Below are 17,320 nucleotides of genomic sequence, written 5' to 3' on the forward strand. Positions count from 1 at the left end.
TGCGTTTCACATGGATGACGGGATGGGAGCCCGGATGGAGTGGGCAGAGCGCCTTGTGGGAGGCGGGGAGTCCTTCTAAGTGAGGCTGTGACCTTTGTTTCTGCAGCTACTGCGAAGATGGCTTCATGCACTGCTCCACGAGTGGAGCCCCGGGGAGCCTGCTGCCTGAAGCAGTCCTCAGCAGCCCCCTGTCCCACCGCAGTGAGTACTGCTTGCCCTGAGCTCCCCACTCCCTCTGCCCAGACTGGGTGGGCGAGGGGGCTGGCTGCATTCAGGCATGTGTTTGGGTGGGTGACCTCCAGGCCTTTGCATGTGGACATCCCAAGTACTGAGGCAGGAGGAGTTTAATTTTGTGATGAGGAAAGACTGAATTGCCTGTAGGATGGACCAGCGAGATCTCACTTCTGTCCACGGGAACCTTAACCCAGGGAGCAGCTGTGGGTGTGTTGGCCACTTTGACTGTGGTTAACACCGCCCTCCTCCGATGGCCTCTCTATCAAGGGACATACTGACCAGGACACCTGTTTAGAAAGCTTCTCAGATGGATTTGAGAGCGCAGTTTGAACCTGGTGCCTTTAGTGTGAAGGTCGTAATTGATGCTGTGCTGTTTAGGGTTGAGACACAGGAGAGAGAAGAGGCTGACCTGGGGCTGGTGGGACCATATTCACATTTATGGAGCAGGGACCTCGTGGGATTCCAGACAGATTGTCATCCTTGTGTAGAAAGGACCCGCTAGGAGGAGGAGGTGGGATGTCTTTAGGCAAATTATTCTTTGGTTGCTAAGTCGTTTCGGCTCTTTGCTACCCTATGGACTGCAGCGTACCAGGCTCCTCTGTCCTCCACCATCTCCCAGAATTTGCTCAAATTCTTGTCCATTGAGTCAGTCATGCCATCCACCCTTCTCCTCCTCTGTCACCTCCTTCTCTTCCTGCCTTCAATCTTTCCCAGCATCAGGGTATTTTCCATTGAGTCGGCTGTTTGCATCAGGTGGCCAAAAGTATTGGAGCTTCAGCTTCAGCATCAGTCCCTCCAATGGCTATTCAGGACTGATTTCTTTTAGGATTGACTAGTTTGATCTCCTTGCTGTCCAAGGGACACTCAAGAGTCTTCTGCAGCACCACAGTTCAAAAGCATCAATTCTTCAGTGCTCAGCCTTCTTTATGGTCCAGCTCTCACATCCATATATGACTACTGGAAAAACCATAGCTTTGACTAGACGAGCCTTTGTTGGTGAAGTGATGTCTCTGCTTTTCAATATGCTGTAAGACATATGGGCTATTTTCAACCTCTGCTTCCTGCCTCTCAGTTTACCTGAGACCCTCCCTCTGACCCAGCTCTGTGACTGTGTTTGTTTTTCAAGGGCCCTGGTGGGGAATTTGCCCCCGCCCCTGCATGGCTGGCTGGTTGTGGAGCATCTCAGCCTATAGCCGGGGCAGGATCTGAAACACGCAGGCAGCTTACCAGCTATCAGAACTTAGGGCCTTGTCTTGGTCCGTTCAGGCTGCATAACAAAATACTGCAGACTGGGGACTTACAAACAGCAGATACTTCTCACAGTCCTGGAGGGTGGAGATTTGAGAGCAGGGTGCCCACATGGTCAGGTGAGAACCCGCTTCTGGGTCCTCACTGTGTCCTCACGTGTTGGAAGGGGTGAGGGAGTCCCATGGCGTGTTTCCTTAGGGTGCTAACCGCATTCATGAGGGGTGATTGGTCACCCACCCTCATAACCAATCTCCTCCCCCAACCCTTGCCTTCTAACCTCCTAACCTTTGGGGGTTAGGATTTCAGCATGTGATTTTGGGGGACCCAACTGTTCAGTCCATAGTGGACCCCAAGGTCACTGCATCCCTGTGCCTCTTTCTCCCTCCCGCTCTCTCTCACTGAGGCATTTCCCCCACGACCTCACCCCTCTCGGCTACATTCTGCCTCCCAGGTCTTTCATGTCTCCCTTGCCCAGAGTCGTCGTCTTGCCTAGTCACTGGAGGGGTATCTTTTTTCAAAGTCAGGGAACTCCTAGAATTTCATGTGATTTGGAAAAATCGTTTAACCTCTTAGGGTTTTAGTTTCCTAACAGACGTTTCCATATAAAAATGAGGCTGGAAATTCTGACTTTCTCATCCATACGAGGTAGTAAATGTTGTGTATGTAAGATACAAATGCAATCCAGCACATCAGAGGTTTTGAAAGTCAGGCACTGTATCAGTCATCTGCTGCCGTCATTTATTCAATCACGCAGTGATACTAATTGTCAGGAAATGTATCAGTGAGCAGAGCAGATACCGCACCCTCCCCGCCCCCCGCCGCCTTCATGGAGCAGATATTTTAGCCTGTGGGTGGGGTGGGTGTGAGCAGTCAACAAAGAAGAAAAACAAACGGTGCATCAGATGGTGATGTCAGGCGGTGATCAGGTGGAGAGTGACAAAGCGGGGGTGGGGGGTAGGTAGGAGGGTCCAGGGATGGAGCGTTCCAGGTTTAAATGGAGGGGCTGGGACGGTTGGGGGCCGGGCAGAGGAGGACATGTGAGTAAAGCCCCCTTTAAAGTTCTTGTGATTAAGCTAATTTTAGGAATGGTTGTGTTGGGGCAGAGGTTCCTTTTTAGCGCCTGGCTAAATCCTGGCTCTGGACGTTTCTGCGGTGTGTCCTGATTCAGTGTAGTGGGCAACAGCAGGGTTGGGGGGAGGACCATGGGCCATCGGAGGGGTGCTGAGCTCAGCAGAAGTGCCTTCAGTGTGGGCAAAGGTCAGAGGTCAGATGAGTAGAGGAAGCTGCTGCCCAGGGCCTGGCTGGAGGTCAGGCAGTGCTGTGTCCCAGGGCGTGGACAGCCCGAGCCTCTGGGGTGGAGTGACTGCACGCAGGGGACGAAGGACAGGGTAGACGGCAGACCTGTTCACCCCTCCGCTGATCTGTGGCTTTCCTGACTCCAAGGCAAAAGGAGCCTGTCCTGCCGGCCCCCCATGGTCAAGCTGGTGTGCCCTGCTGACAACCCGAGGGCCGAAGGGCTCGAATGCACCAAGACCTGCCAGAACTATGACCTGGAATGCGTGAGCACGGGCTGCGTGTCCGGCTGCCTCTGCCCCCCGGGCATGGTGAGAGCCCAGATTTTGTATGTTTTCCCATGAAGGATCAACAAAAATGAGGGGATTGCTCTAGAAAAATTCCCAGGCCTTTTTGTTCATAAATTCTTGAATGGACCACCTGCGTTTAAATTAGGCTATTACCTGCACCCACCACAAGGTGGCAGCAAATCACAGTCCAGTGCCCATCTCTTGCCTTCCAGCCAGGGCTGGACACAGCCTCCAGGCAGAGCCCTAGACTCAAGCTTTCAACACTTCCTGCCACACTGGAGGAGACCAAGGAGAGAAAAGACACAGAACCATTCGAGGATACACAATTGTGTAGTGGAAATCCTGGTCTGTCTCTCGGCCCCAGGTGTTGTACCACTGTCTGCGAGATGCTCACTTACCTCTGAAGTCTAGTGGCCACATCTTCCAAACTGGTATCCAGCTCTGCTGGCATCAGGGAACCTCTTGGCAGAGGGGAAGTGTGTTCATTTCCCTGGTCCTTTGAGGCCCGATTTTCTCGCTGGTCCACTGGGAAGCCTGTAAAGACTTTGGCGCTGTTTTTATTTGATTTTGTTTTAAATTGATTGTTATTGGTGTATTTGGATTTACACTGTTAGTTTCTGCTGCACAGCAAAGTGAATCAGTTATACATGTATCCACTCTTTTTTAGATTCTTTTCCCCATATAGCTCATTACAGAGTATGGAGCAGAGTTCTCTGTGCTGTGTAGTATGTTCTTATTCGTTATCAATTTTATGTTTAGTCGTGAGTATATGTCAATCCCAATCTCCTGATTTATTTCTTCTCTCCCTTCCCCTCTTAGTTGGGGCTGCTTCTTGAAAGCTAGAGCTTGGGCTCAGGGGCCCATCCACAGACAGCCTCACAGGAGGGCATTGTAAATCCTATGAAATGTAATCCTAAAAGGTTCCAGAAAGCCCTCCTGTCTCAAAGATATCTCCTATACTTCCTATGGTTTGTCACCTCCAGATTTACTAAAATATGATAGGTATAAAGTTAGTTTGGTTAACAAAAAAGAACTTTAAAAAAGCTTCTCCTATAAATCCTCATAGGAAGTCATTCACACTTTAGTGAGAGTTAGTTCATCAGAGTCTTTCCTGGTAGCAAACATGCATTGAGCTGGAAATACTAGCAGGGAGGACATAGCAAAGTTGGAAGGAAAAACAAAGATTTTGGAGAATGGGTCAGTGTGAAGGGGTGAAGGTGGGGTTTTTTCCAGAGAAAAGTGACAAAACCAATTTTTTTCTACTTCATAGTTTTTCTTGGGACCGATTGAAACCCAGGACCAAGTTCTCAGCACAAACCTTTCTTGCTCAAGATGTCATGAGTTGATGAACAAATGTGACTACTATCTCTGCCTGTTCTCTTCTGAAGTCCTTGAAGGACAATTGTCCCCTTTATCGTGTCCCAAAGGGGCAGATGCTAGGCAGGGATGGGTCTCTTCTTTTTAAACATGTCCAAGAGACTGACTTGCACAAACTTCACTTGAGGGCTGCGGTGCTGGCCCACCCTCCATGTGGACCAGTTCTCATCTACGTCCCGCCCACCTGCTGCATTGTGTCCTTATCTTTCTATCCCTGTGGATCTTTTTAAAAATGCTTTAGGACTCTGGGTGATTCAGCTGGGCTGGTGGCATTAAAGTTGAGAGCCTCCTGATGCGAAACCTTGCCTCACATATACATAGGCAAACACACATATATACACATATATACACACATACACACAGAGGTACACACGCATATAGACACACTTATACTCACATGTATAAACCCCCCCACAGAGATACACACATACACAAGACACACACACATACTCACACAGAGGCAAGCATACGTATACACACAAGCACACATATACACATATGCACACACACAGGCACACACATATATACATGCACCTAACCATACATACACATAGGTGTGCACACACACACACATACACACAGGCACACACAGATATAGACACACACAGGCACACACATAAAGACACACATGTACTCTCATGTATATTAACAAAAACACATGCAGCCACACATATACATACATGCACCCACATATACACACATGCATGCACACACAGAGACACACAGGCACACACATATGTATAGGCACACACAGGCACACAGGCACACACACACATATGCCTACCCACACATACACGTAGGCATGCACATACACACATACATATACATACAGGGAAACACAAATATAGACACATGGGCACTCACATATATCAACACATATATACACCCACATACACACAGGCACACACCCACATACACACATGTGCCCACACATACACACAGAAACACACACACGTGCATATACAAGACACACAAATATACACACATGCACACAAATGCATGCATATACAGAAGCACATGCATACAAACACACATACATGCATGCACACATATACATGCTCGCACACATAATTTCAGTCTGTGATCCCTGACGTGAAAGCCCTTTGTTCAGCCCAAGACCGCCCTGTCCCAGGGCTTGGGTCCCAGATTTATCCGTGGAGCAATGGGGTCACGTGGATGCTGGGGCACCCAGACCAGACGCCTCTCACCCTTGGGTGGCTTTGGAACCAGAGTGCTGTGGGTCCTTCTCTCAAGGTCATGCAGAGTGGGCGTCCAGGGCTGCCTCCTGGACTGCCAGGATGGAAGCAGATCCCCGTGTGGGGTCAGAGGGGCTTGGCCAGCTCTTCCTGAGCCCACCGGGGCCAGTGGCTCTTCTCAGTTCTCCCCCGCCCCCTCGGCGGCATCCATGAGGAGTATAACTTGTCACGTGGTAACTCCTCGGCGGGTGGAGGGTGGGGGAGGAGGGCAGGTGTGTCAGACCCTCAGGAGGGGACTCGTGGGACTTGAAAACCCCCAGCCTCTGGTTCTGGTCAATCCCTGCTTGTGGCCGGTATTCCGCTTTCACCTCCAGGACATTAAGTACATTGTTAACTACTTCATTTCATTAAATCGATTGTCCGGTTTCTTCAGTTATAGAACATAATAAATGCTCAATGAAGAACAATCAGAAAAAAATTTAAAAACTGCAAAAAGAAAATCAAACTCCCTTATCCCAGCCCTCCAGAGGCAACTTCTAAATTCCCTTCCAGACAGTTTTTGAAGTATATATATATTTTTTTCATAATTGAGACTATATGTATATACAGTTTTTTTCTCTCTTGTTTTAAAAATTAACAGAATAAGTAGTTTTCAAAACTTTTAAGATTTTAATATTTCCATTGGACAGTATCACCTGGAGATTCCTCAATGGGCTTAGTCATTTTCCTATCGTTGAACACTTAATTGCTCCCACTTTTTTTGGAGTGATAAATAATTGCACATTAATCTTTGCCCATAACTCTCTTACCTTTGGAGAAATCCCCTGGAAGAATTACCGGGTCTAAGGAGATGCATGTGCCAGGGGCTTTTGACAGGTGTTGCCGGAGTCTCCGCTGGGTCCCAGGGCGCCTGCCTGCAGCAGTGTGTGAGGGCAGAGGGGGTCGGAGTGTCTCCAGCTGAGCCAGGAGGACCAGTGTGGATGAGAGCTGAGCAGGCTTTCCAGTCCCGATCTGGGCGTGGGCTCCTTGGGTCGCGTCTGGCCGCGGCTGTTCACTCACTTCGGCCTCAAGACTTTCCATTCGATTTCCCTCAGGTCCGGCATGAGAACAGGTGTGTGGCCCTGGAAAGGTGCCCCTGTTTCCACCAGGGCAGAGAGTACCCCCCTGGAGACAGGGTGAAGGTCGACTGCAACACCTGGTGAGGCTGGAAGTGGTTCCGGGGGCGCTGGGGGCAGGTTGGGGAGGGGTTTGGTCACTTGCCCACTCCCCACCCGTGGGAATATGACTGCACCTGTCCTTTCCCCTCTGCCTCTGTTTCTCCATCTGTCAAATGGGAGAATCTTTTTCATCCCCTGGGCTTGCCCTGGATGGATGCTCTCTGGAAAGCAGTGTTTCCCTGTGGGGAGAGGGGCAGGGGGAAGATAAGGGCCGTGTCCATCACTGCACATGCAACCAAACCACCCCAGGGCACCAGGTTGGGGTCCTTCTGTGGCCTTATCCTGGTCCCCCTCCCCCAGGCATATTGTGAGGGTGCCTGCCTGGAAAGGGACCGTCCTTCACCCAGTCCTTGACTCTGCTCATCACCCGGCCTTTCTTTGGAGCTGTGCAGAGCTTTAGGGATGGGCCAAGGGGCCAGGCAGGAAGGGGCTGGAGGTCTGAGCATCCCACCACTGATGCCCAGAGTGGACTTCCCGATGTTGGTTCTGGTACAGAGTGGGAGATGGGGGCATGGGCAGCTGGCAAGTCCCTGTGGGTTTATACACATTGCTGCCCACACAGACCCTCTCCCGGCAAAAGTTCACGGCTGGTCACCATTTCTCTGCCTCAGAACTTGCCTGCTTTTCTGTCCTGTGTGTTCCCTTAGCCTCAGAGGGGCTCTTGGCCTTGGGGTCTGTTGTGTAGAGACCAGTGGCCCTTCCCAGGTAATGTCCCGGGAGACTGGGCTTCAGCACTTTCAGCGTAGGTGGTGACAATGTCCCCGGGTCACCTTGGACAACTGGGGCTCTGCTTTGCCCGTTTCCCCCTTGTGATGAGTGGGTAGCGTGGCTTCCCTGTCCTGCTGGGCCCTGTGCCCTAAAAACATGGGGGTTCATGACTGCAGAGCCCTGCAATGTCCGATCTGCAGGTCTTGAAGCCACCTACCAGTTCCCAAGGCCTTCTGGAGGTGGGTGGCGTCCTGGCTGCCCTGATGCCGGACCTGCCCCCGTACCCAAGGGCCTCCTCCTCACCCCCCGTCTCCTGTCCCCAGCGTCTGTCAGGACCGGAAGTGGAACTGTACGGACCGCGTGTGTGATGCTGGCTGCTCTGCTGTGGGCCTGGCTCACTACTTCACCTTTGATGGGCTCAAGTACCTGTTCCCGGGGGAGTGCCAGTACGTCCTGGTGCAGGTGAGACCTAGGGGGGCGGTGTCCCAGGCTAGAGCTGCTTGTGGAAACAGCTCTGGGGGCTGGTTTCTAAGGGAGTGACTTCCCAGTCCCTGGAGAGGCGGGGCCTCAAGACCCCAGTGACTGCCGACTTGCCTCAACTCTCCGGACGCCTCCAGGGATGGATGGAAACTCACTGGTCAACTGGCCTTGGTGTGGAGCAGGCTCCCATCGCCCCAATTCCAGCACAAGGGAATGAGAGAAGGGCTTCTTTCCTCCTGGCAGACACAGCTTGGTCAGGGGACCAACCATGGCGAGTGGAGTCGGGGCTGAATTTTGGCCCCGGCACCCTCTCTGCCAGCATCCTTGTGTGGTGGACAGCCCGCTGGGGATGGTGGAAATGACTCCTGGAGTTTCCTTCCCTCCCTGTGGTTCTGTTCCATTCTATCTATTCTGTTCTGTTCTCTTCTGCAGCGTGTCTCCTACTTATGAATGAGTTCTCTTCTGAGGGCACGTTCATAAGTCCAGTTTGTTCAGAAGTCCACCTAAGTTAGCCTAGGTACCCAGCTAACACAGCTGGCTATATTTTGTACTATACTGTAGCAGGTTTATAATACTTTTCACACAAAAAAACAAATAGAAAAATAAAGAAAACATTTTTAATCTCACAGTGCAGTACGTTGAAAAGTACGATAGTACTTTACAAAAATACGATAGTACAAAAGCACGGCAGCACAGCAGCTGGCACACGGGGGCTGGCATCAAGTGACCAGGCAAGAAGAGTCACTGACTGGAGGAGGGAGAGGAGCGGGGGAGATGGCGGAGCTGAAGGGCCAGCAGCGATGGGAGACGGGGGGCAAGCTGCCTGTTCACTCACACCTGATGTGATGGTTCCTTGCTAGAACACAAGTTGCACGTTTGCATCTTTGAAGGTTCGCAACTTGAAGTTTCATATGTAGGGGGCTCCTATTCTAGTCTAGCCTGTCATATCCTGTCCTATTCTATCCTATTCACCATTTTCATTTCCAACCTAGTGCAGCTCAGAGTAGGGAGGGAGTGTGGGCTAGAGCAGGTCCTACTACCTGCAGGGTGGGAAGCAGCCCCAGGGGATCCTAGCTGTGGACTCAGGGCAGCTCTGCCCCGTCTCCTGGCGGGTGGACTCCTAGGCGTTTCTCTTGCTGGTTGACACCGATGTGGGTGGGCAAGGAGGGCTGGGCTCTTTATTCATGACAACGAGGAGGCTGGACTCTGCAGCTTAAACAAATTGAGGTCTGTTCATCTCCCTTCTCCTGAGTTGGGAAGGAGGGGCTCGGTGTGGTCTGGAGGGAGGACCACAGACCCATAGGAGCCCCAGCCCCAGAGTCAGAGCTGCAAGGAGTTGGGGATCGAGCGAGATGGAGTGTGACACCCGCCTGTTGTGGGGGGAAGGAGCTCCCTGCCTCTGTCCCCTGCCCCAGATTGGCCCCAGAGAGGTGAGTGGCATGCTGGCAGATGGGCATGCACCCCATGAAATGGTTTTATGCACACCCAGGTGCCCTCTGGGGCTTCCCCACAGATCGTATGTGGAAGCCCATGTTTGTTACCTGTGTGCCTTCCAGCCTTGGTAGCAAAAGAAGGGGTGACCCCAGCTCTGGAGCTCCATCCTCAGTCAGGTTCAGATCTGGGCACCCAGAAAGCATGACAGTTCAGTGCAGTGAGAGGAACTGGTCAGACCCCCTGCCCTGGCTCTGCCTGCCCAGTGAAGCTGCCCAGGTGGGCAGTCGTGCCCCCACGGAGCCGTGCCCCTCGGGGGGCTACTAGTCCTGCCCCACAGCCAGTGCCGATGTCCCCTTGATGCTCTTCCCGGGTCCCCTCCCTGTCTCCGCTTCCTCCCCTGGGAGGTGTTCTCAGGACTAAACTCTCCCCTTCAGAAAAATCTCCGCTGGTGACACAGCGCTTCTACCTTTGCTCCCTCTTACAACTTTCACAATCCCATTAGCCCAGCACTAACCCGTTTAACCCAGCCATCCCACTGACCCAACACAAACGCATTAACCTGACAACCCCATTTGCCCGAGACAAACCCGTTTAACCCAAGACTCCCGTTAGGTTGGCTAATTCCATCTTACAGAGGGGCACGTCTTATGTGTGGTATGTATGTGTGTGTGTGTGGGTGTATGTGTCCATGTATGTGCAGAGTGTGTATTGCATGTGTTATCTATGTATGCACATGTGGGTGTATGTGTGTATATGAATGTGTCTGTATATGTGTGTTTGTATGTGTATGTGTGCACTTGTGTGTATATGCATGTGTGCGACTGTATGAACGCATACTGTATGTGTTATGTATGTGTGTCTTTGTGTGTATACAAATGCATGCCTATGTGTTTGTATGTGTGTGTGCATGTGTGTATATGCGCATGTGTGTATGCGAGAGAAAGCGTGTATTGTATGTATGTGTGTCTTGGTGTGTTTACGAATGTGTGTCTGATTATGTATATGTGTGTGTGTATGTATGCAAGCGTGTATTGTATGTGTGTGCTGTATGTGCATGTATGTGTGTGTTTGTGTGAGAGTCAGAGAGGTAAATGACCCACTCAACCTCATCCCAGACGTGGCAGAAACAAGCCCGCACCTAGCTTTTCTAAGTTGAGTGGTTTTCCCCATCACACCACAGCGACAGCCACGATGGGAGGCGTTTGCCAGAAGTGTGTCCCTTTCTGCTTCTTTTCTGTGCGGACCCCAGCGAGGACCAGTGCCCGCTTAGCCTCTGTTCCCTTCTAGAGGTGGCAGCCCAGCTGGTGTTGCTGGGTCTGGCGGTCTTTGGTTACAGTCCTGGCCAGCCACCCAGGGGACTCTGCTGGAGCTTGGATCTACCAAGTGTCGCATGCCTGACAGTGTGGGTCCCTGCTGAGGCTGGCCCAACAGGCTCCGGGGGTGGGGGATCAGCAGGCTGAGGTGTCCACACTCCCACTGTCTTCCTTCTTCCTCCCTCCTGCCCCTCAGCCCTTCTCCCTGCCTGACTGTAGGCACTTGCTCGTGGGTAATGGCTGAGGATGGCACACGTGTGAGTGTCGTCTGGCTCATGAACACGCAAGCACACACACATGCATGTGGTCATGGCAGCCTCCTGTAACACTCCCTTCAAAGGCCTGGGAGCACTGGCCACTGGTCTGCTGGTCTGGGGAGGGGTGGAAGGATCGTGTTTCTCTCCTGACACCCACCCTTTTCCCCAGGACCACTGCGGTAGTAACCCTGGGACCTTCCGGGTCCTGGTGGGGAATGAGGGGTGCAGCGTCCCCTCCCTGAAGTGCAGGAAGCGCATCACCATCCTGGTGGAAGGAGGAGAGATCGAGCTGTTTGATGGGGAGGTGAGTGTGGGCTGGTCCCCCACCTTCAGTCCCCCCATCAGCTGATGGGGAGCAGCGCCCAGCGTTCATTCAGGACATTGCAGGAGGAGCCTGATGCTGCTGGTGGAGAGACCTCACCACGTCCCGCGAGGGGGGCAGGTGCAGATGGTGATGGATTTTAGCAGAAGGAAGTGCAGACACGTGTGGAGGAGGGTGTGTAACTGTATTTGCGCCAGTGTAGGAAGAGCCAGGGCTGACTTGGGGGGTAGTGGAGGGCGGGAGGACTTTCATATGGGAATACGTGTGTACACACACATATGTTATATGCCCATAGTCATGTTATTACAATATACACGTAGACACATGTATATATAAACACACATTATACACATACAAACACACACACTTGTGTACACACATATACATATATATTATGTACCATAGTCATATGAATTATATATATACACGTGAACACACACATATACACACATATATTCTACACACACATATGTATTATATACCCATAGTTATATGTATTAGATACATATATACACATGTATTATACAAATATATATTATAATCACACATACATACATATATATACATATTATATACCCATAGCTGTATGTATTATATATACAAATGTATACACACATTTACACACATGTATACATATATACTGTATACTCAGTTATATGTATTATACAAACAAATGTATGTAACACATAAATATACACACATGTACATATATTATATATTCAAATGTATACACACATATACATACAAATGTATACACACATGTACATACACATAAATATTGTGTCCCACCCACATATATAATGTGTACAAAAGTATACACACATACATACACATGTATACGTATGTACCTACATTTATATATATAATATATACAAATGTCTGCACACATACATACGCATACATTATACATGCAAATATGCTATACATACATATATATTGTCTCACATTTATATGTTATATATATAAACGAATACACACATATATACATGCACTATTCACACAAATATATATACACATGTATACAAGCATACATTATATATATATACGTACATATACAGGTATATACACATATATTGGAGAAGGCAATGGCAACCCACTCCAGTGTTCTTGCCTGGAGAATCCCAAGGACAGAGGAGCCTGGTGGGCTGCCGTCTGTGGGGTTGCACAGAGCCAGACATGACTGAAGCGACTTAGCAGCAGCAGCATACACATATACAAGCATGCATTATATATATATACATGTATACACACATATATACTGTCCCTTACTGTCCTGGTCTCTTGCTCAGGTGAACGTGAAGAAGCCCATGAAGGATGAGACGCACTTCGAGGTGGTGGAATCTGGCCGGTACATCACTGTGCTGCTGGGCAAGGCCCTCTCTGTGGTCTGGGACGGGCACCTGGCTGTCTCCGTGTTCCTGAAGCGGACATACCAGGTGGGTGGCCTTTTTCCACTTCCTCCCTCTTCTGTCTGCTTGCATCTTCAGCTCCCTGAGCAGCATCTGGGATCCCCCCACCCACAGTCTCAGGGGAAAGGTGGGTGGTCAGCCTCCTCCCGACACAGATAAGACTCAAGGATTAGAGTTCACCTCGGCCGTTTCCTGAGGCAGTTGCCCGTGGGCAGGATGGAGGGTCCTGGACCCTGCAAACAGTCCCTGGACCAACAGTAGGTATTTTTAAGGTTTCCTAACCTAAGGAGCAAAATCCATCATGCACAATGTGGCTATAACATGGCAGAACATTCTGGGTGTGCCTCCCACGGAGCCCAGGCCAGCACCTGCCGAGGGCTGTGGTGAGCCGGCTCATCACCTGCTTGGGGGAAAGCTCGTGATGTCTGTCCAGGTCTCAACGGTTTGCTGGGACTTCGTTGCCTCCATGCATGTATGTGATGAATGCTCTGTTTGCCCTGGCGGCAGGACCCACTTTCCCAGCATTCTGATGGCTCATTCTCAGCTCGTACCTGAGTGAGGCTGCTCCTTGCGACCCCATGCCATTTCTGGAGAGCATCAGCAACGCACTGATTCCATTATTCAACAAATGCTTACTAAACTCCTGTTACATGTCAAGCACTGTTCTAGGCCCTCTAGGTATGGGGGCAAATCACTTCCTGTTAATACAGTGAGGGGAGGCTCTGTCCTTGCCTTTCCCAGCTTCAGGAGACTGCCTGAACCCCTGGCTGGGGCCCATCCTCCACCTTCAAAGCCCGCAGCATAGCACCTTCTCCTCTCCATTTCCCTCTGTCTCATCGCCTTTCTCATTCCGACTTCTCCTGCACCCCGTATGGGGCCCAGTGATCACCCTGAGCTCACCCCGATGACCCAGGACAGTCTTCCTGTCTCAAGACCCTTGACCTAACACACCTGCAAGGTTCTCTTAGCCGTGTACGGTGACATATTCCTGGTTCTGGGGATTAGGACGTGGACATCTTTGGGGCCTGGTGTCGTTTTGCCTACCACAACCCTGCCTGCTTGCTTAATCGCTCAGTTGTGTCTGACTCTTTGTGACCTCATGGACTGCAGCCCACCAGGCTCCTCTGTCCATGGGATTCTCCAGGCAAGAATACTAAAGTGAGTTGCCATGCCCGCCTCCAGGGCATCTTCCGGACCCAGGGATCGAACCTGCATCTTCTGTATCTCCTGCACTGCAGGCAGATCCCTTCCTCTCTGAGCCATCGGAGAAGCCTGACGGAGGTCATACTCTAGTGGGGATATTGTGTGTTTTATTTTTTAAAGATTATATATACATTTTAAAAATATATGTTTATTTATTTGGCTGCTCCGAGTCTTAGTTGCAGCGTGAACGCTTTAGTTGCAGCATGTAAACTCCTAGTTGCAGCATGTGGGATCTAGTTCCCTGACCAAGGATCAAACCCATGCCCCCTGCATTGGGAGCATGGAGTCTTAGCCACTGGACCACCAGGGAAGTCCCTGTTATATGTTATTATTATTTTTATTTATTTATTTGGCTGTGTTGCATCTTACTTCTTCCATTGCAGAGCAGGGACTCTCTAGTGGTACTCGGGTTTAGTTGCTCCACGGCATGTGGGATGTTAGCTCCCCGACCAGGGATCAAACCCACATCCTCTGCATTGTAAGGCTGATTCTAAACCACTGGGCCACTAAGTATTTTAGATTGGTTGGTCTGATGAGACTTGTCCCAGAAAGTGTGAGAAGAGTCTTTGGGGAAGAGGGAAGGGAATCATGTAAATATCCTGACTTTAGGCAGATGGTAAATATCCTGAGTTTAGGCAGATGGCGCAGCAGGTGCCAAGTCCCTGAGGTAGATGGTGTTTGTATGGAACAAGCAGACCAGGGTGGCTACAGAGGAGGGGCTTGAGGTGATTGGTGGTCAGTAAGGACAGGGACCAGGCAGGGCCATACACAGGGGCCGTTAGGCCACGTAAAAATCTTTGTCCTTTTGCCCGCCTGGGAGAACATTTTTCTTACACGTTTCCTAGCAAAACAAAATAAGTCACCTGTCTTTGTCTCAAGGCAGGACTTCAAAAAGGTTCTAAAAGCATCACCTTTTCTTTTCCAGGCTGATTTTGTCCACTTAAAATGATGTTTTTTTGGCAACACCTCGTGGCTTATGAAATCTTAGCTCCCTGACCAGGGATGGAACCTGCACCCCCTGCATTGAAAGGCAGAGTCTTAACCACTGGACCGCTGGAAAAGTCTCTGTCCAGTGGTTCTTATGTGATGGTTCCCATCCATTCATTCATTAGTTGGTCAGGATTTGTTGTATACTGCACCCCCTGATAGGTGAACATGGAGAGAAGTAAGATACTATGTCAGCCCTGGTAGCATTTAGTATACAGCAGAATCCTGGCCTTCCCTGGTGGCTTAGATGGTAAAGACTCTGCTTGTAATGCAGGAGAACTGGGTTAGATCCCTGGGTCGGGAAGATTCACTGGAGAAGGAATGGCAACCCACTCCAGTATTCTTGCCTGGATAATTCCATGGACAGAGGAGCCTGGTGGGCTATAGCCCACGGGGTTGCAAAGAGTTGGACATGACTGAGTGACTAACACGCAGAGAGTCCTGGCCAGCCTGCTCTGAACAGGCTGCAGTTGTCCAGGGAAGGCAAGCACCTGTCCACAGTCAAGTGGGACTAGAAGGCTCCTTCCTCAGACCTCTCACACTCTCACTGATGTAATGCTGAACCAGCTTCTCTTCTGCTCAGACCCTTACTGGGGCAGCTGGTGGTTTATACTGCAGGGATCAAGGCCCAGGCTGCTTAACTGGCCCTCCAAGGGACCTGGGTGCGCTGCTTCTCTCTGTGAATGACCTTGGTTTCCTTAACCTTAACATGGGGTCATTCATGCTCCTACTGAGAAGGGGGAGACAGAGGATGAGATGGTTGGATGGCATCACTGACTCAGTGGACATGAGTTTGAGCAAATTCAGGGAGATGGTGAAGGACAGGGAGGCCAATCCACGGGGTCACAGGGAGTTGGACACAACTGAGTGACTGAACAACTGCAGCATGGGGGCCAGTGCAGAAGCAGGGAAAGGGCCTTGGCAGGGCTGAGGCTTTGCTGACCCCCTTGGTCTCCCTCTGGGCTGCCCTCCCATCCCCTTCCCTCCTCCTCTTCCTCAGGCGAGTCTGCCTCCTGTGCTGCCCGGAACCCTCCTCCTCCTGACTCAGCCAGTTTGCTCCGAGGTTTGCAAAGCTCACGCTCCCCCTACTTGTCCCCCAGGAGCGGGTATGTGGCCTGTGTGGGAATTTCGATGGCGTCCAGAACAATGACCTCACCAGCAGCAGCCTCCAAGTGGAGGAAGACCCTGTGGACTTTGGAAATTCCTGGAAAGTGAGCCCGCAGTGCGCTGACACCCAGAAAGTAGGTTGGGGTCCCCACTGCTGTGCGAAGTGGGTGGTGTGGCCTGCAGGGGGCGGGGCTTGGGGAGAGGGCCTCTTGGGTGCTTCCAGGTTGACTGTTCTGGGTCCATCTGTGTTCTCCCTCTTGGTTCCCCAGGTGCCGCTGGACTCGGCCCCTGCCACCTGCCACAACAACGTCATGAAGCAGACCATGGTGGATTCCTCCTGCAGGGTCCTCACCAGTGATGTCTTCCGGGAGTGCAACAGGCTGGTGAGGGCAGCGGGGGATCTGAGGGGCAGGCACTTCTAACCATGGATGCTTCCAGGAGCTTTAGAAATGATCTGCAGTTGCTCACCTCTCGTGGCTTCAGTCTGAGAAACAGAAAGAATAATCGACAGCTTATCAGGAAAGCAGTGCTTGGCAAAGCCTTTTTCTTCTGTGCAATGGTTGGCTCTCTGTGCGTCCTGCCTGAGCTGCTCTCCTGGCCTCAGTCTTGGGGCTTGTCCCACACAGGTTACCTTATCTCTAACCTCAGAATGGTAGGTTCCCTTCTCCTGCCCCTGCTGTGTCTCTGGCCCTAGGCGTCCTGCCCCTGCCCTGGGCTCCCAGGTCTTGTCTTACAGAAACTCTTCTGGTCTTATAGCCAGATTAAAAAGAATTTTTTTTGGCTGCTCTGCATGGCATGTGGGATCTTAGTTCCCTGACCAGGGATTGAACCTGTGCCCCCTGCATTGGGCGTGCAGAATCCCAACTACTGGACCACCAGGGAAGTCCCCTTAAACCCAGATTTTGAGCCTGCATTTTATGGCTTCTTTTGATGTCTTTATCTCACGTGGTGATGAGGAATTTCTCCGAGAAAGGCTCAGTGTAGTTTTCTGTCTCTGTCTGAATGTATATATGCGCACGTGTGTATCTGTGGGTACATGTGTATCTGTGGGTACGTGTGTATTTGTGTGTGTATGTACACATCTGGGGGCAGTCACAGCCAGGTGCAGAGACCTGCTGCTTCGTTGTGTCTCTCTCGTGGGAGTGGCTGAACACCTGTGTTTCATCTCTTCCTGTCCAGCCAGTGATTTTTAGTCCCTCAGGACCCGGAAGGATACGTAGGATCCCCTGGTTTGGTGGAGACCCT

General features: G+C 50.9%; 1 protein-coding gene across 1 annotated transcript in view; it reads left to right on the plus strand.

Moving 5' to 3' along the window:
- The window catches only part of VWF (von Willebrand factor), a 150,430-nt gene that overhangs the window by 80,897 nt on the left and 52,213 nt on the right, over positions 1–17,320 (plus strand). Inside the window, exons 18-25 of the mRNA XM_018048607.1 lie at positions 107–201; positions 2,926–3,086; positions 6,733–6,836; positions 7,887–8,025; positions 11,217–11,351; positions 12,659–12,805; positions 16,069–16,209; positions 16,345–16,458. Of these exons, the coding sequence (XP_017904096.1) occupies positions 107–201; positions 2,926–3,086; positions 6,733–6,836; positions 7,887–8,025; positions 11,217–11,351; positions 12,659–12,805; positions 16,069–16,209; positions 16,345–16,458 (1,036 nt within the window). The remainder of the gene's footprint in view (positions 1–106; positions 202–2,925; positions 3,087–6,732; positions 6,837–7,886; positions 8,026–11,216; positions 11,352–12,658; positions 12,806–16,068; positions 16,210–16,344; positions 16,459–17,320) is intronic.

This window comes from Capra hircus, chromosome 5 (assembly GCF_001704415.2).
Source record: "Capra hircus breed San Clemente chromosome 5, ASM170441v1, whole genome shotgun sequence".
Taxonomy (NCBI): domain Eukaryota; kingdom Metazoa; phylum Chordata; class Mammalia; order Artiodactyla; family Bovidae; genus Capra; species Capra hircus.